The sequence below is a fragment of the Bison bison genome, unplaced genomic scaffold (genome assembly GCF_000754665.1).
Source record: "Bison bison bison isolate TAMUID 2011002044 unplaced genomic scaffold, Bison_UMD1.0 scf7180017864043, whole genome shotgun sequence".
In the NCBI taxonomy this organism is placed as follows: Eukaryota; Metazoa; Chordata; class Mammalia; order Artiodactyla; family Bovidae; genus Bison; species Bison bison.
Window position 1 is genome coordinate 8,156,756 of NW_011494615.1, and position 13,238 is coordinate 8,169,993.

Here is a 13,238-nt window from a genome sequence, read left to right on the forward strand (position 1 = left end):
ACTCAGGGAAGGCCTAGGAGACCTACAGCCTTTTTCTAAAAACAAGAACTGGGGGACGTGGCGGGGGCTTCTGTACCTGGGAGGGCTGGATTCCAGCTTCAGTTTTCTCATCTGTCAAATTAATGTAATGACAGTACCTACGTTATATTGTTGTGGAGAAAGTATGTGTGCATGGCATGTAAATCGATCAGCTGTGGTTGCTAAATATGATTACCTTTCTTGATGAGTTCACACAAAATTAACATACGGGAGGACTATAGCAGCAGTTTTGACACGTAAGCCTGAAAGGAATTCAGAGAAGCAGAAGGGAGCAATCCCGAAAGTCCTTTGGGATAACCCATAACAATGAAAATGAAATTCATTTTTTCCCTTGCTCTGCAAGGCCCCTACATTGTCTGGCTTCTGCCTACCTCTCCAGCCTCACCTCCTCCTCTTCTCCCTTGCTCAGCCTGGCCACAGCAGCCATTTCAGAGAGAGCCGGGACGTTTGCGATCCCCAGGACGTTGCACTTGCCGTTCATGTTCCCCGAGTCTCCGAAGATCTTTACGAGAAGAGAGGCAAGGCCTCGCGGCAGGGGGCGGGCCGGGGCGGAGTCTGCCGGAAGTGGGGCGGAGGCCCAGGAAGTGACGGCCTAGCCCGCCGAGTCGGTGAGTCGGCGCCAGCCGCGGCCTTGCGTTCCCGGGCCCTGGGCGATGGAGAACGGACAGGTCTACAGAGCCACCACCGAGGCGCACCCGGGCCCCGGCATAGGCCCCCGGAGCGGCCTCGCCGCCTACTTCACCCTGAGCCGGCTCACGGGGTTCCGGCGACTCAAACTCTTGGAGCTGGTGAGTCCGCGGCTGGGGCGGGAGAGGAGGCAGCGAGCGGCGCCCTGCCTGCTGCTGAGAGGCGGCCGTTTCCACATCCCCAGTTCCTTCCCGCTCCCGCCCGCGGAGGGGCCGTCCCCCAGGGGGGTCGCCGGCGCCCCCTCTCCAGGGCCCCTCCCGAGGCCCGCCCCACCCCGCCGCCCGGTGTTCCGGGACCACCCAGCGTGTTTGGCGGGCCAGGAAATGCGTCGGAGAGCCAAGCCAGCGGCTTACCCGTTCTCTGCTTCTGTGTAGCGACCTTTGGCTCTTCTCCCTGCGATTACCCTGCATTATCTCCCAAAGTGCCCGTGTTTGGACTACAAAATGCTTTTTTATCGTTTATCTGGTTTTTTCGCTTTTCCTGGTGCGCACCCAACGGGACAGTTAAATTTGTTGGACAGAGTGTTCCGATACTACGCAAGGCGTAGAGAGAGATGTCTCCAAAGAGTTGTCTCAAGTTTTAATACTAACTGGAAAAGAATTATTTCTAAATGAGCAGTGTGTACCCAATACAAAGTCAAAAGGACAGCTTTTTGTGTGAGTTGTGTGAAGGTAGCAGGGCGAGGGCATTCTCTCAGGGACATTGAGTTTCAGTTTGCTTTAGGCGTTGGTTAAGGACCTTTATCAAACCGTCTTTGAGATTTACATTTTCATTCAGATCACGTGCACATTGAGCTCCTTTGTGCTGTTTTAACCAACAATGAGTAACATTTTCTGCAAGAGGAAAAATCAGACTTTATTTAGAATGTTTCTGGGTTGGTTTGGTTTTTGAATCATCCCCAGTGAAAAGAGCCAATTGGTTTTCTTTGGAAGATCTTAAGTTCTTAGAAGTCAGATAACCAGAACTTACATTCTTAGAACTCAGATGACCTACTTTCATTGAAAAGAAAAATTGCAGTAAAAAGCCTAACATAGCTTTTTAGCCCCCTAAATGATCACTTCCGGGAATAACTGGGAAGTCACTTGGAAGGAAGTGACTGTGGCCCAGGAGGGTCGGGCTGGGTCTGCGTGCTGGCAGCCCTTCTGTTCCTACCGAGTCGTCTGCCCGCTCCTGCCATTGTTCTTGAAGCGGATCCTCCTACCCAAGAAGGGCTTCCTTCTGCTCTTCCTGTCCTCAGCTCTTGCGTGACTTTAGATGTCAGCTGTGTTTCTCTGCCTCAGAGCTAAAATGTTCTTAGACAAGTAGAAGACTTCTTTGGAAGAGGTAAGAGTTAATGCTCATTTGAAGCGCTCTCGCTGTTCAGAAGACGTCCTCAGTGTCGGTCTCTTGCCCATTAAATATCTTTTCAGTTTCCTTTTTCTTTCCAGTGAGAACTGGCAAATCTAAAGTAAAGTTTCTGATTGCCTAATTTATAGTTTAATAAACTAGTTCCATATCTTCTGAATAGAATGCAGCTATAAGTTTGGATGGTAGACTTTCTACTTGGAGAGAAGGGGGAGGATGAGTTTACTTTGCCCGGATTGTTAGACTGTTCCTGCTTGTTCTCCATCATCCATAAGCAGAAACAACAAAAGAATGAAAATTAACATCTCCTTGAAATCCATTTGTTCGTTGATGGTGAACCTGTCGCGGCCTTTTCACTTGGTTTGGCCTCGCCTCAGGGCCTTCAGGATCTTAGTTTCCTGACTGGGGATTGAACCCTTGTCCTTGGCAGTGAAAGCCTGGAGGTCTAATCCCTGGACTGCCAGGGAATCCCCTGGTTTACAGGGAGCGTATTACATTTTCTATAACATAGATTGAGAAAAATATTTCTTCAGTATTGCCGTTCATTCTGATGGTTGTCTTTTTGCTCCTACTTCGTCTGTTTTAATGTCTTACCTCTTCAAAACAATAGATTTACCCAGAAAGTCCCCAGAAAGTTTTATATGGAGTAAATGAAAACTCATGCATCCAGGGGCAACAGACAAAGTCTTCTTTGCTGTAACTCAAACTCTGCCTTTAGGTTGGTTTCTTTAGATAAATTAATTTTTAATTAAAAAGAGTTGGCAAGCTCTAATAAGGAACAGCTGGAGTGGAAAAACCCGTAGTCAGAAGCGGAGGTACTTTAACAAGGGACCTGCAAGCCTGAGGACATTTTATTCAAAATACAGTGCATTTCTGTGTTCATTATTCTAGACCCATAAATCACACCAGATTCTCAAAAAGCCCAAAAGAGAAATGTCTTATTCTGAAATTTAACAAACCAGACACTGTGCTTAGGAAATTAATGGAGTCCTAGGAGGTGAAATTGGGTCTCCTCTGAGGTTCTTTGCATCCTTGAGGTTTTTGCAGTCTCTGAGGCTCTGCAGGATGTGCGTGCCAGGACAGATCTGCCAGGACAGATCCAGGGGGGAGCGAGGGCACCTGCGAACAGGAGGGGAGGCTGGAGCGAAATGGCCTGACCGGCACTTGAGTTACAGACCCCAGGAGTTAGAGGGCCATATCTGCCCTTCACGCCTGACCTCAGTTTTGTCAAAGGCTTGTCCACCCACCCTTGCAGAGCTGAAGAGGAAATGGAGACTCGGCTGCGAGGGCACCATCAGGCGTCGCTGCAGTTCTCAGTCCATGCAGTCACTTTAGTAGTTACCCTGCCCCTAGGTTGGTCCTTATGCACCTACTTGGTGAGGTTTTTGTTGTTACTCTTTGAGGCAGGTTTTTTTTTTTTTGGTCTTAAGGGGAGAATTGACTTGCTAATAAACTGGTGCAGTCAGTGATCTAAGTATGTATGATACAGTCTCTGCCACAAACAAGCATTGTCTTTATAGTGCCCACTGAGTGTCCTGAGGCTGCACAGTACTAGGATTCTAATGACTCTTCAGGCAAGCAGTTGATTTAGAGTTCACCACTGATTTAAATGTATTAAATTGTGAGTAGTGTTATTTTGTAAGTGCCAAGAAACAAATCACTTAGAAGCTGTTTATCTTATATTGGTGCTCTTTTCATGACTTAAATGTGAAAATTGATACATTCTAAATTGAAGTGCTCTGTTTTTACCTTTAAGAAGATCCATAATGTCAGCAAATTGTATCTTTGAACATTTGTGAGTAAATGTTTGCTGAAAGCAAGGGAGGCTTAGCCTGACCACAGGCTGACACATTTGTTTACTTGAACCTTACTAGCACTACAAGCTTTTTAAAGCGAGTTTAGTAATTCACAGACTAATAGAATTGTGTAGATGGAGCCTTACAATTAATACAAACATTAAAAAGTTCTTTTATGAGAAATTTTTTGGCAGTAGACTGTTCAGTGATAGAGAATTAGTATTTAGTGTGGTGACTGTTAATTTTAGGGAAGACTGAAGTTTCAGAAAGGGTAGTGAAACTGAAATGGAGACACGGAGGAGTCGTTATCTGAATGTTGAGGTCACCAGAACGGTAAGTGCATCTTCAGTCACTGAGACTTCCCAAATGTGTTGACTCTAGCATGGTGGTTTTAATGTATGACTTAAGAGCAAAAAGGGAAATGCACACAACTCTGCTTCTAACTTCAGAAACCCAGCTGACAGGGAAATCCTACAGACACACCTAGTCGTAAGAAGGACTTAAACAGTGCTTTAGGGGGAAATGAGTACAGAGTGGGAGTCAGGAGTGTGTGGCTAACTTGGGAGTTAGTCTGTCAGAGATTTAAGTCCCTCAGCTGTAAACAGAAGGGTGGGAGACCGTGTTCTCCAAGGGCCCTGCCAACTGTTAGCAGCTTGATAATGCCCTTAATTACGTTTGGGTACAATTTTGTATCATTAGAAGGAGCCATACTGGGCATGCGTACTGTGTTAGGTGCTTAGCCTAGTACTCAGGACGCAGTACTTAGTACGATGCTTTCATGCTGTTGAGAGCAAAACTGTTCACCAGAAAGTAATCACTGAGCCTCTCAACTTAGGAGTTGAGTTCACCATTATATCCTGACCTGATTCACTGACCTTATCTCTTTTCCTATCTTCAACCACTTAGGTATTTAATGCTGGTGACCACACATTTCTTGATGTTCTTCCCTTAACTTTCACTTTTCTTCTTCATTACAAAAAAGTGTCTGCTTACAAATATAAATATATACATTATATATGAGATTAAAATCAGTCACACTGTAGGTCTCCACAGTACACTCTGCTATGTCACTGTTAGATTAACAATTGGGAGTGTGTTTACTTGCTTTTTAAGGACTCTCCCTGAGAAATGTCCAACTTCCCGTCCCTTGCTCTCCTGGTGCCAGTTGCCCTGGTCCCTCCTCCGCTTGGACTGTGACTTTCTTCAGCCTCTCCCAGTCCTCCACCCCTCCTTTCTGCTAACCAGCAAAACCAGGCAGGCAGTTCCTGTCTCGGAAAGTCCATCCTCTCTGACAGGATCATCACATAACCACACTCCACTCCTTAATCATTTTCCTCATCACTCCCCATCCAGTTAGGTCAGTTGCCTTCTTGCCCTCTTGGCTGCCCTGCAAGTCCTTACTGGTGTGATTCTGTTCCTTTTGTGCCACACCCAGAGTGCCCTCTGTCTGTCCTGAACCTGGGTCTTGCTTTTCACATATCCTTCTGTGGCTACTATTAATCCAGGTGGATCTGAACATTTTCCTGAATTTATACCAAGTGCTCAAGTATGAGATATAAAAATTTTTTTTCCCTTATACTTAGGTTTTAAAAGTGCAAGTTGCTCAGTCCTGTCCGACTCTTTGTGACCCCATGGACTATATACAGTTCATGGAATTCTCCAGGCCAGAATACTGGAGTGGGTAGCCTTTCCCTTCTCTAGGGGATCTTCCTAACCCAGGTCTCCCACATTGCAGGCGGACTGTTTACCAGCTGAGCCATACATAGGTCTTATTGTTCTGTTATTACATGTTCCTACACATACTACAGTGTTGGATACATAATACTCAACACACTTAAACATTTTTTTTAATTGAGATGTAATTGACTTGTAACGTTAGTTTCATGTATACAACGTAATGATGTGACATTTGTATAGATTGGGAAACGTTCCCTTTGTTTTGTGTTGGAGACCGTATAGAGCTGCTGTTGCTCTTGCTGTTCAGTCGCTCAGTCTTGTCCAACTCTTTGCGGCTCCAAGGTCTGTAGCCCATCAGACTCCTCTGTCCATGGGATTCTCCAGGCAAGAATACTGGGGTGGGTTGCCATGCCTTCCTCGGGGATCTTCCCGACCCTGGGATCGAACCAACATCTCCTTCATTGCAGGCAGATTCTTGACTACTAAACCACCAGGGAAGCACATGGAGCTGTGGGAGATTTTAAAGGAAGCTTAGTATTAACAGAGATGGGGAGTCAGGAGTTTTCATACTGAATATAACTTACAGTGCTAATTTCCTGGCCTTTAACTGGGAATAGGAGCTAGTAAATATCCAAACTTGACATAGTACCCCTTCCTTCTCTTAGGATGTCCATGCTGAACCCCCCTCCTGATAGAGCCCGAAGCTTTAAGGTCCGTAAGAATGCCTCCTTTGAGGAGTTTGGAAGAGGGCTTGTAATGACTTGTCTCTGATGGGCTCTGGCCCAGCTGGTTCCTGCTGCACTTTTCTTGGGGAGAGTAAATAAGTGGTCTGTATCTACTGCAGATAGGATTTTCTTGTCTTAGGGACACTGTTGAGTGTTCCGAGAATCTCATTCTCGTAATAAGAATGGTTCAAGAGCTGCTGTCCTCACACCTCAATGAGTTCTAGGCTCTTACCTTCTCACAGTTGATTCCATACAACTTAGATACATCCTGAAGATTGCTTGTAGAGAAACTCCTAACCTTCAGGTAAGATTTAACACAGTAGGGAACATGGCACTGGAGTTGTAGACGTTTGGCACTTAGTACACTCTAGACATTAGAAACCCTTCTTGTAATTACAGGAGAGGAAGTTCCTTTGCACAGTGACTTTCTGGGACGTGTCTTGGTGAGCCGCTTTGTCTGTGGTGCCATGACTGGGACGCCTCACCTAACGTCTGTCTGATATGAGGAAGTTGTTTGGGATCTTCTGGACTGTTCTATGCCTCATTAACTTACAGGAAATCACAGCAAAATAGGATCTATTTTCACCCTTACACGCTGTTCTTTTCAGTTGTGGGCACATGTGAATTTTGTATGGCCAGTATGAGGGGGGAAATCCCTTAGAGGCTTCCATGCTAATTTAGATTTGTTTCTAAATTTGTTTAAAATAATCATAGTATCACAGGAACTTGCAAAAAAACAGGCGCAGGGAGGTCGTTTGCGTTCACTCGTGTGTGTGTTCGTGTACCTCTGTGCTTTTGGAGCAAGTGTAGCCTCCTTAATCACCACAGCCAAGAACCAGAACTGCTCCGTTACCAGGTAGCTCCCACATGTCCTGGCCGCCGCTGATTAGTTCTCCATCTCTGAAAGTTGTGTTCTTCTGTGAATGCAGTCCTGCGGTATGTAACGTTTTGAGATTGGATTGTTTTCACTTTATAGAATTCTCTGGGGATTCATCCAGATTGTTGCATATATCAAGTTTCTTCCTTTCTGTTGCTAAGAGTAGTAGTCCATGGTATGGATACCACAGTTTGCTTAACCATTGAAGGACATCTGGAGTGTTCAGAGTTTGGGACTCTGATGAATAAAATGTTAAGAACATTCACGTATCAGTTTTTGCAGGAATGTACAATTTCATTTTCTGGACCAAGAAATAAGCAGATTGTAGGAATGCAGTTTCTGGGTCATATGGCAGTTGCCTGCTTAGTTTTTAAAGAAATTGCTAACCCGTTTTCCAGAAAGGCTGTACCAAGGACCTCTGCTTGGATGACAGTGTTTTGTAGGATAAAGCTGTTCTGAAGTGTCGCTGTTGATTCTGGTCGCAGTCTTACTGCCACTCATGTATCTGGTTGCACCTGCGCCAGACTTGAGTAAGGTGACGTTTCCCAGTAGGCTTTGACTTGGGTCATCAGTCATTTCATCAGCTGTCAGGTTTTAACGCTCAGAAGGAAGTTCCCTCAGCTTCCACAAAACCCACACAGGCTGCCCAGGTGAGTCTCTGCCCCCTCTTCCTTTCTCTAGAGCAGCGCTAGCCCACACCTTGCGTCCTGAATCCTGCTTTTAGAGATGCTCTTTTCTTCCTAGACTCCTCGTAGGTTTCTAAGCGTTTAAACATGCTGAGTTCTCTGTTTTGAAATGCCTTTCCTGTTGAGCCCATCCACCACCGCCCGCCACCTGGCCGCGTGAGGCTGCACCTGACGACTGGGCTGTGTCTGTTGCCGGCCTCGCCCCCTCGCTGCCGGGGGACGGCACTGGAGTGTGAGCCGCCCTCACCGAGCACGCTGAGGTGGCCCTGTTGGTGTCAGCAGCAGCCCCGAAACTGAGCCTCTCGTAGCGTTTCAGTAGTTCTTACCTGGCCTCAGTAGCATTCAGCACTCTGGTGGGGGTTCTTGTGTTTGGCTGTGCCACGCGGCAGGCCTGGGATCTCAGATCCCTGACCTCAGATCCCCTGCCCCCTGCCTTGGAAGCACAGAGTCTCAACCACTAGACCACCAGGAAAGTCCACAGTCAGCACTTCTGATCACTTGCTCTGCATAGAAATCCTTTTTCTTGATTTGCTACCCTTTGGACTGCTGCTCCTAACTGTCCTGTGCTCGTATCTCCTCCTCTCTTTGGGGCTTCCCTGGTGACTCAAGCTGTAAAAGAATCTGCCTGCAGTGGAGGAGATGCACGTTCAATCCCTGGGTCAAGAAGATCCCCTGATGAAGGAAATGGCAACCCCATTCCAGTACTCTTGCCTGGAGAATCCCATGGACTGAGGAGCCTGGTGGGTTACAGTCCGTGGGGGTCCCAAGAGTTGGACACGACTGAGCGACTGAATCACCACCACCAGCAGCCCCCTCTGTTGGTCCATCCAGTCTTGGGGTTCATCACAGTTCTGCTGGGTGCCAGCGTTTCTAACTCTGGGTGATCTCGCACATGTTGGGCTCCACCTCAGATGTGTCCCTCGAGCTCCAGACCCATATATCCTTTTGCCTCAGGCAGCACATAACTCATCCACAGACCTCTCATTTACAGCATGTTTAAAATGAATTTATCCTCTTTGCAACACTCTTGCCTCTTAAAAAGCAGACAGACTCTTCTTTCTGCAGTGAGGCATCAGTGTGTTAGTACTTCATCACACAACAGTGGGAGCACTGTTAAAACCCACCGGCATTTAAGTGAGTTGTCGAATTAGCTAAATAACTTCTCCATTCAGTGGAAATGCATTAAAATATTTTTTGTGGCCAATTAAATACTTCAGTACTGAAATTGAATGTGAAAAGGAATTGTTTATATGAAAATAAATGGGAAGCTTTAGAAAGACCAAAAAATAAGTTAATAAATACTTGCTGTGGAATTAAGAGCACGGCAACTGTGAAAGGCTAGTAAAACTAGTCTGATTCTAGGAGTCATCATGCTACTTCTTGAGTGTCCCAGATCTTGTCCTGCTTGAAATAACATCAGTCTGGAAGTGGCAGTCATAAATGATGGAGGTGATTAATGCAGCAGACCGGAAGGGGAATTCCAGTCAGGCGCACTCCCAAAGAAAAGGCCCACTTGCAAGACTGGTGAATGAATAAACGTGCCTTTTTGGGTTAAAGTGTTTAAGCACATATGTGTTAGCTTGTTTCCTCTTCTGTCTGTAGTCATCCTGTCAGCTGAGGGCTTCTACTCCATCATCAGGGGTTTGACTCTCCTCCATTACAACTCCCCTGTTAACTCTTGCCCTTCATTTCTGGCATCAGCTTCCCGACTGGATGGCTACCCCCCGTTTTGCCCTTTCCCACATCCCTTCGCTATCTTGTAGCCAGAACTACTAAAACATAAACCTGATCGTGTCACCCTTTGCTTTAAAAACCCGTAAGATTCAGATTCCTTACACTAGGAAAAGGAGGCGTTTGTTTATTCATACACTTATTTTTGAGTGCGCGGGTCTTCCCCGCTGGGTGTGGCTCGCTCTCGTTACAGCGAGCGGGAGCTGCTCTCTGGCTGCGGGGCATCACTTCTCATTGCAGAGCGCGGGGCTCTAGGCGCTTCAGCACTTGGGGCACATGGGCTTAGTTCCTCTGCAGCAGGTGGTCTTCCCAGACCAGGGGTCGAACGTGTGCCCCTGCACTGGTAGGCAGATTCTTACCCCTTGGACCGCCAGGGAAGCCCATGGAGGTACTTAGAGAGTCCCTCTGCTTACCTCGCTGGCTTCATGTAGCCATCTCTGTGCTGCATCCCCTCACCTGTGTTGGCCCAGCCCCTCTCAGTTCAGTGCGGGGGTGGGGTGGCGCATGCGCTCTCATCTCCAGGTCCTCCTGGCCCAGCCCCTCTCAGTTCAGTGCGGGTGTGGGCTCTGTGTGGGTGGGGGGTGGCGCGGTGCATGCGCTCTCATCTCCAGGTCCTCCTGGCCCAGCCCCTCTCAGTTCAGTGGGGGTGTGGGCTCTGTGTGGGTGGGGGGTGGCGCGGTGCATGCGCTCTCATCTCCAGGCCTCCTGTGCGCTGCTCCTCTGCCTGAAACTCTGCCCCCATCCTTTGCCTCCCCACCCACCAGACTGACTCTGCAGCCCTCCTGGTCTCAGCTTCCCTGTAGGAAGCTTTTCCTGAACCCCAGGTTGAGTGTCTGTTCCATGCGCTCTTAGGACAGTTCCTGAATTCCTCCTGTTCTGGCATTCAGCACATAGTAGGTAATCTTCTGTGTACTTATATTCCCTTCAAGGCATCTGGACTGAGTCCCGTGTAGATAGAACGGGTTCATTGAGGAAGCTTGTTTGCCAAGTCTCCACTCGACAAATACTTGAGTGAGCAAGATGGTATTCTCTGAATTCTGTAGGTTTCCCTGAAACAAGTAAGCCAGATGCTCCGCTTCTTTTGTAGGTGCTGTCTCTCCTGGCCTTCATCTGTGAGGAGGTTGTGTCGCAGTGCACTTTGTGTGGAGGACTCTACTTCTTTGAGTTTGTCAGCTGCAGCGCCTTTCTGCTGAGTCTGCTTATCTTGGTTGTGTACTGCACACCAGTGTACGACAGAGTCGATCCCGCGAAAGTCAAGTCATCGGTAAGCACGAGAAAACACAATCCCTGTGACAGGAACGTACCTGGTTTTGGATCTTGTGTAGTTGTGTTATTCACGGTAGTAGCGCTTTCACAACTCTCACAGGAAAAAGACTATCCATTGTTTCAGGTCTGCCTCCAAGCAGCTTGGTTTTCCTGCCAAATGGGGTGGTTGGGGAGGGTGAAATTATAGTGACAGACACTGCCAGTAATTTACAGGTATTGATGGTTTAATCTGATTCACATTAGGTATTTTTTAAAAACTGGGGTTTTTATCGTCTTTGGTTTCTCGCATTTCAGAGTGTGGGTTCTGCAGTTCTGCACTCTGCCTGTTGTAGGTCAGGCGCTGTGCTGAACCTGAGAGATGGAGTAATGAACTAACGGGACAGGTTTCGGAGCCTTTCAGCAAAACAGCGTGTAACTCTAGCTATTTTGTTTTGATTTTATTATGAAAGAAAGTTGTCTCTAAGTGAATTTAGAAGGTATTTGTTATATTCATTATTTAGAAGTAACCCTTTTAATAAAAGTAGAGGGGCAATTTTATATTCACAAAATTAAGATGTATAACTTTCTAAAGACTTAGTCTGCCCCTCAGTTTTTCATTTAGTATGGATTTGTGAGATGACAGATGAGCTAATTTATAGAGTTCCTGCATTTAAGGAAGAAAAAATTGAACAGTTTACTTCAGTAGCATTCAGGTTCTCAAGAGTTGTTTGTGAGGAATTGTAACTAGCAGGGTTGATTTATGAAATTCACAGTTTTGAGGAGAAAGATAAAAGAGTTAAGTTTTAACTATTAAAAACAAGATAATAGGGTAAATATAAACCAGTTAAGATTTTATTGTTTTAATCAGAAGCAAGCTTTGGGTCCTGTATTGATAATGTACCTAAGATTTACTTTTTTCTGTATACCCTTTTGTACCATAAGAATCTATTACCTTTTTTTTTTTTTGCATTTTAAAAATTGTAATGAAGTATAGTTGACTTACAGTGTTGTGTTGATTTCTGCTGTACAACAAAGTGATTCAGTCACACACACACACACGCATATTCGGTTTCATATGCTTTCCCACTGTGGTTTATCATAGGACACTGGGCGTGGCTCCCTGTGCTGTCCACCCCTCCTGTACACACCAGTTTGCTCTGCTGAGCCCACCCTCCCCCGGGGCAGTGCCCGTCTGTTCTCTGTGAGTCTGTTGCATAGGTGGGTTCATCTGGCCATGTTTTAGATTCCACCTATAAGTGATATGGTATTTGTTCTTCTCTTTCTGACTTACTTGACTTAGTAAGATTAATCCATTTATTTTGCAGCTAATTGTGTAATTTCATTCTTTTTATGGAGTCATATTTCATTGTGTATACATACACACACACACACACACACACTCCACATCTTCTTTGCCTGCTCATCTATTGATCTATTGTGTTTCCATGTCTTGGCAACAACAGTGATGCTATGCACCCTGGGGTACATATGTATTTTCAAATTACAGTTTTGTCTGGGTTTATGCCTAGAGGTGGGATCGCAGGATCTACGGCAACTCTGTTTGTAGTTTTTGAGGAACCTCCATGCTGTTCTGCATCGTGGCTATGCCCATTTGTATTCCTACCACCAGGGTCAGGGTTTACTTCTGGCCTCCCTACTCCGTTTCCGTGATCTATATACGTCTGTTTTTGTTTGAGTTTTCGTTGGAGCATAGTTGCTTTACAGTGTTTCTGCTGCACAGCAAAGCGTGTCAGCTGTGTGCATCCATGTGGCCCCGCTTTTGGATCTTCTCCCAGCTCAGGTCACCACAGAGCACTGCATGCTGTGCAGGGGGTTCTCACCGGTGGTCTGTTATACACAGTATCAGTGGTGTGTATGTCAAGCCCAGCCTCCCACTTCACAGAAATTTTTGATTTTTTAATCTGTATACTAGCTTTTCCAAATGATTTACTTTCAGATTACGATTTTCTCTTTCCTGTAGATGCTTAAAATTTGTATATGTTTAGAGGTGACCTTTCAATACTCCCCTTAGGATGGGTTTAGTAGTGCTGTATTGTTTTAGTTTTTAGTTGTTTGGGGAATTCTTGGTTTCAGTAGAGTGTCTCAGGTGGCGGACTTTTGCCTTTCAGGACTTTGAGTACATCTTGCCGTTCCTTCCCGGCCTGCGGTGCTTCTGTGGAGAAACAGGCCTTGCCTTGTGTAGGTCTGTTCAGGTTTACCTTGTTTGGGACCTTCTGTGTTTCCTGTGCCTGGATATCTGTTTCCTCCTTTAGATTTGGGACGTTTTCAGCCATAATTTATTCAAATGCATTTTCAGTCCCCTCTTCTTTCTTCCCTTTTTTGAATTCCAGTTGTGCACAGATTGGCACGGTTTATATTATCCCGTAGGTCTCTTATATCGCTTTTTTTTTTTTTTTTTTAATTTGGTTTT

The 13,238-nt window shown here is 46.0% G+C and overlaps 1 protein-coding gene across 1 annotated transcript in view; it reads left to right on the top strand.

Moving 5' to 3' along the window:
- Positions 1-613: 613 nt before the first annotated feature.
- CMTM6 (CKLF-like MARVEL transmembrane domain containing 6) overlaps positions 614-13,238 on the top strand; it is a 22,353-nt gene continuing 9,728 nt past the window's right edge. The window contains exons 1-2 of the mRNA XM_010835549.1: positions 614-827; positions 10,650-10,826. Coding sequence (XP_010833851.1) covers positions 693-827; positions 10,650-10,826 — 312 coding nt within the window. The 5' untranslated portion in view covers positions 614-692. The remainder of the gene's footprint in view (positions 828-10,649; positions 10,827-13,238) is intronic.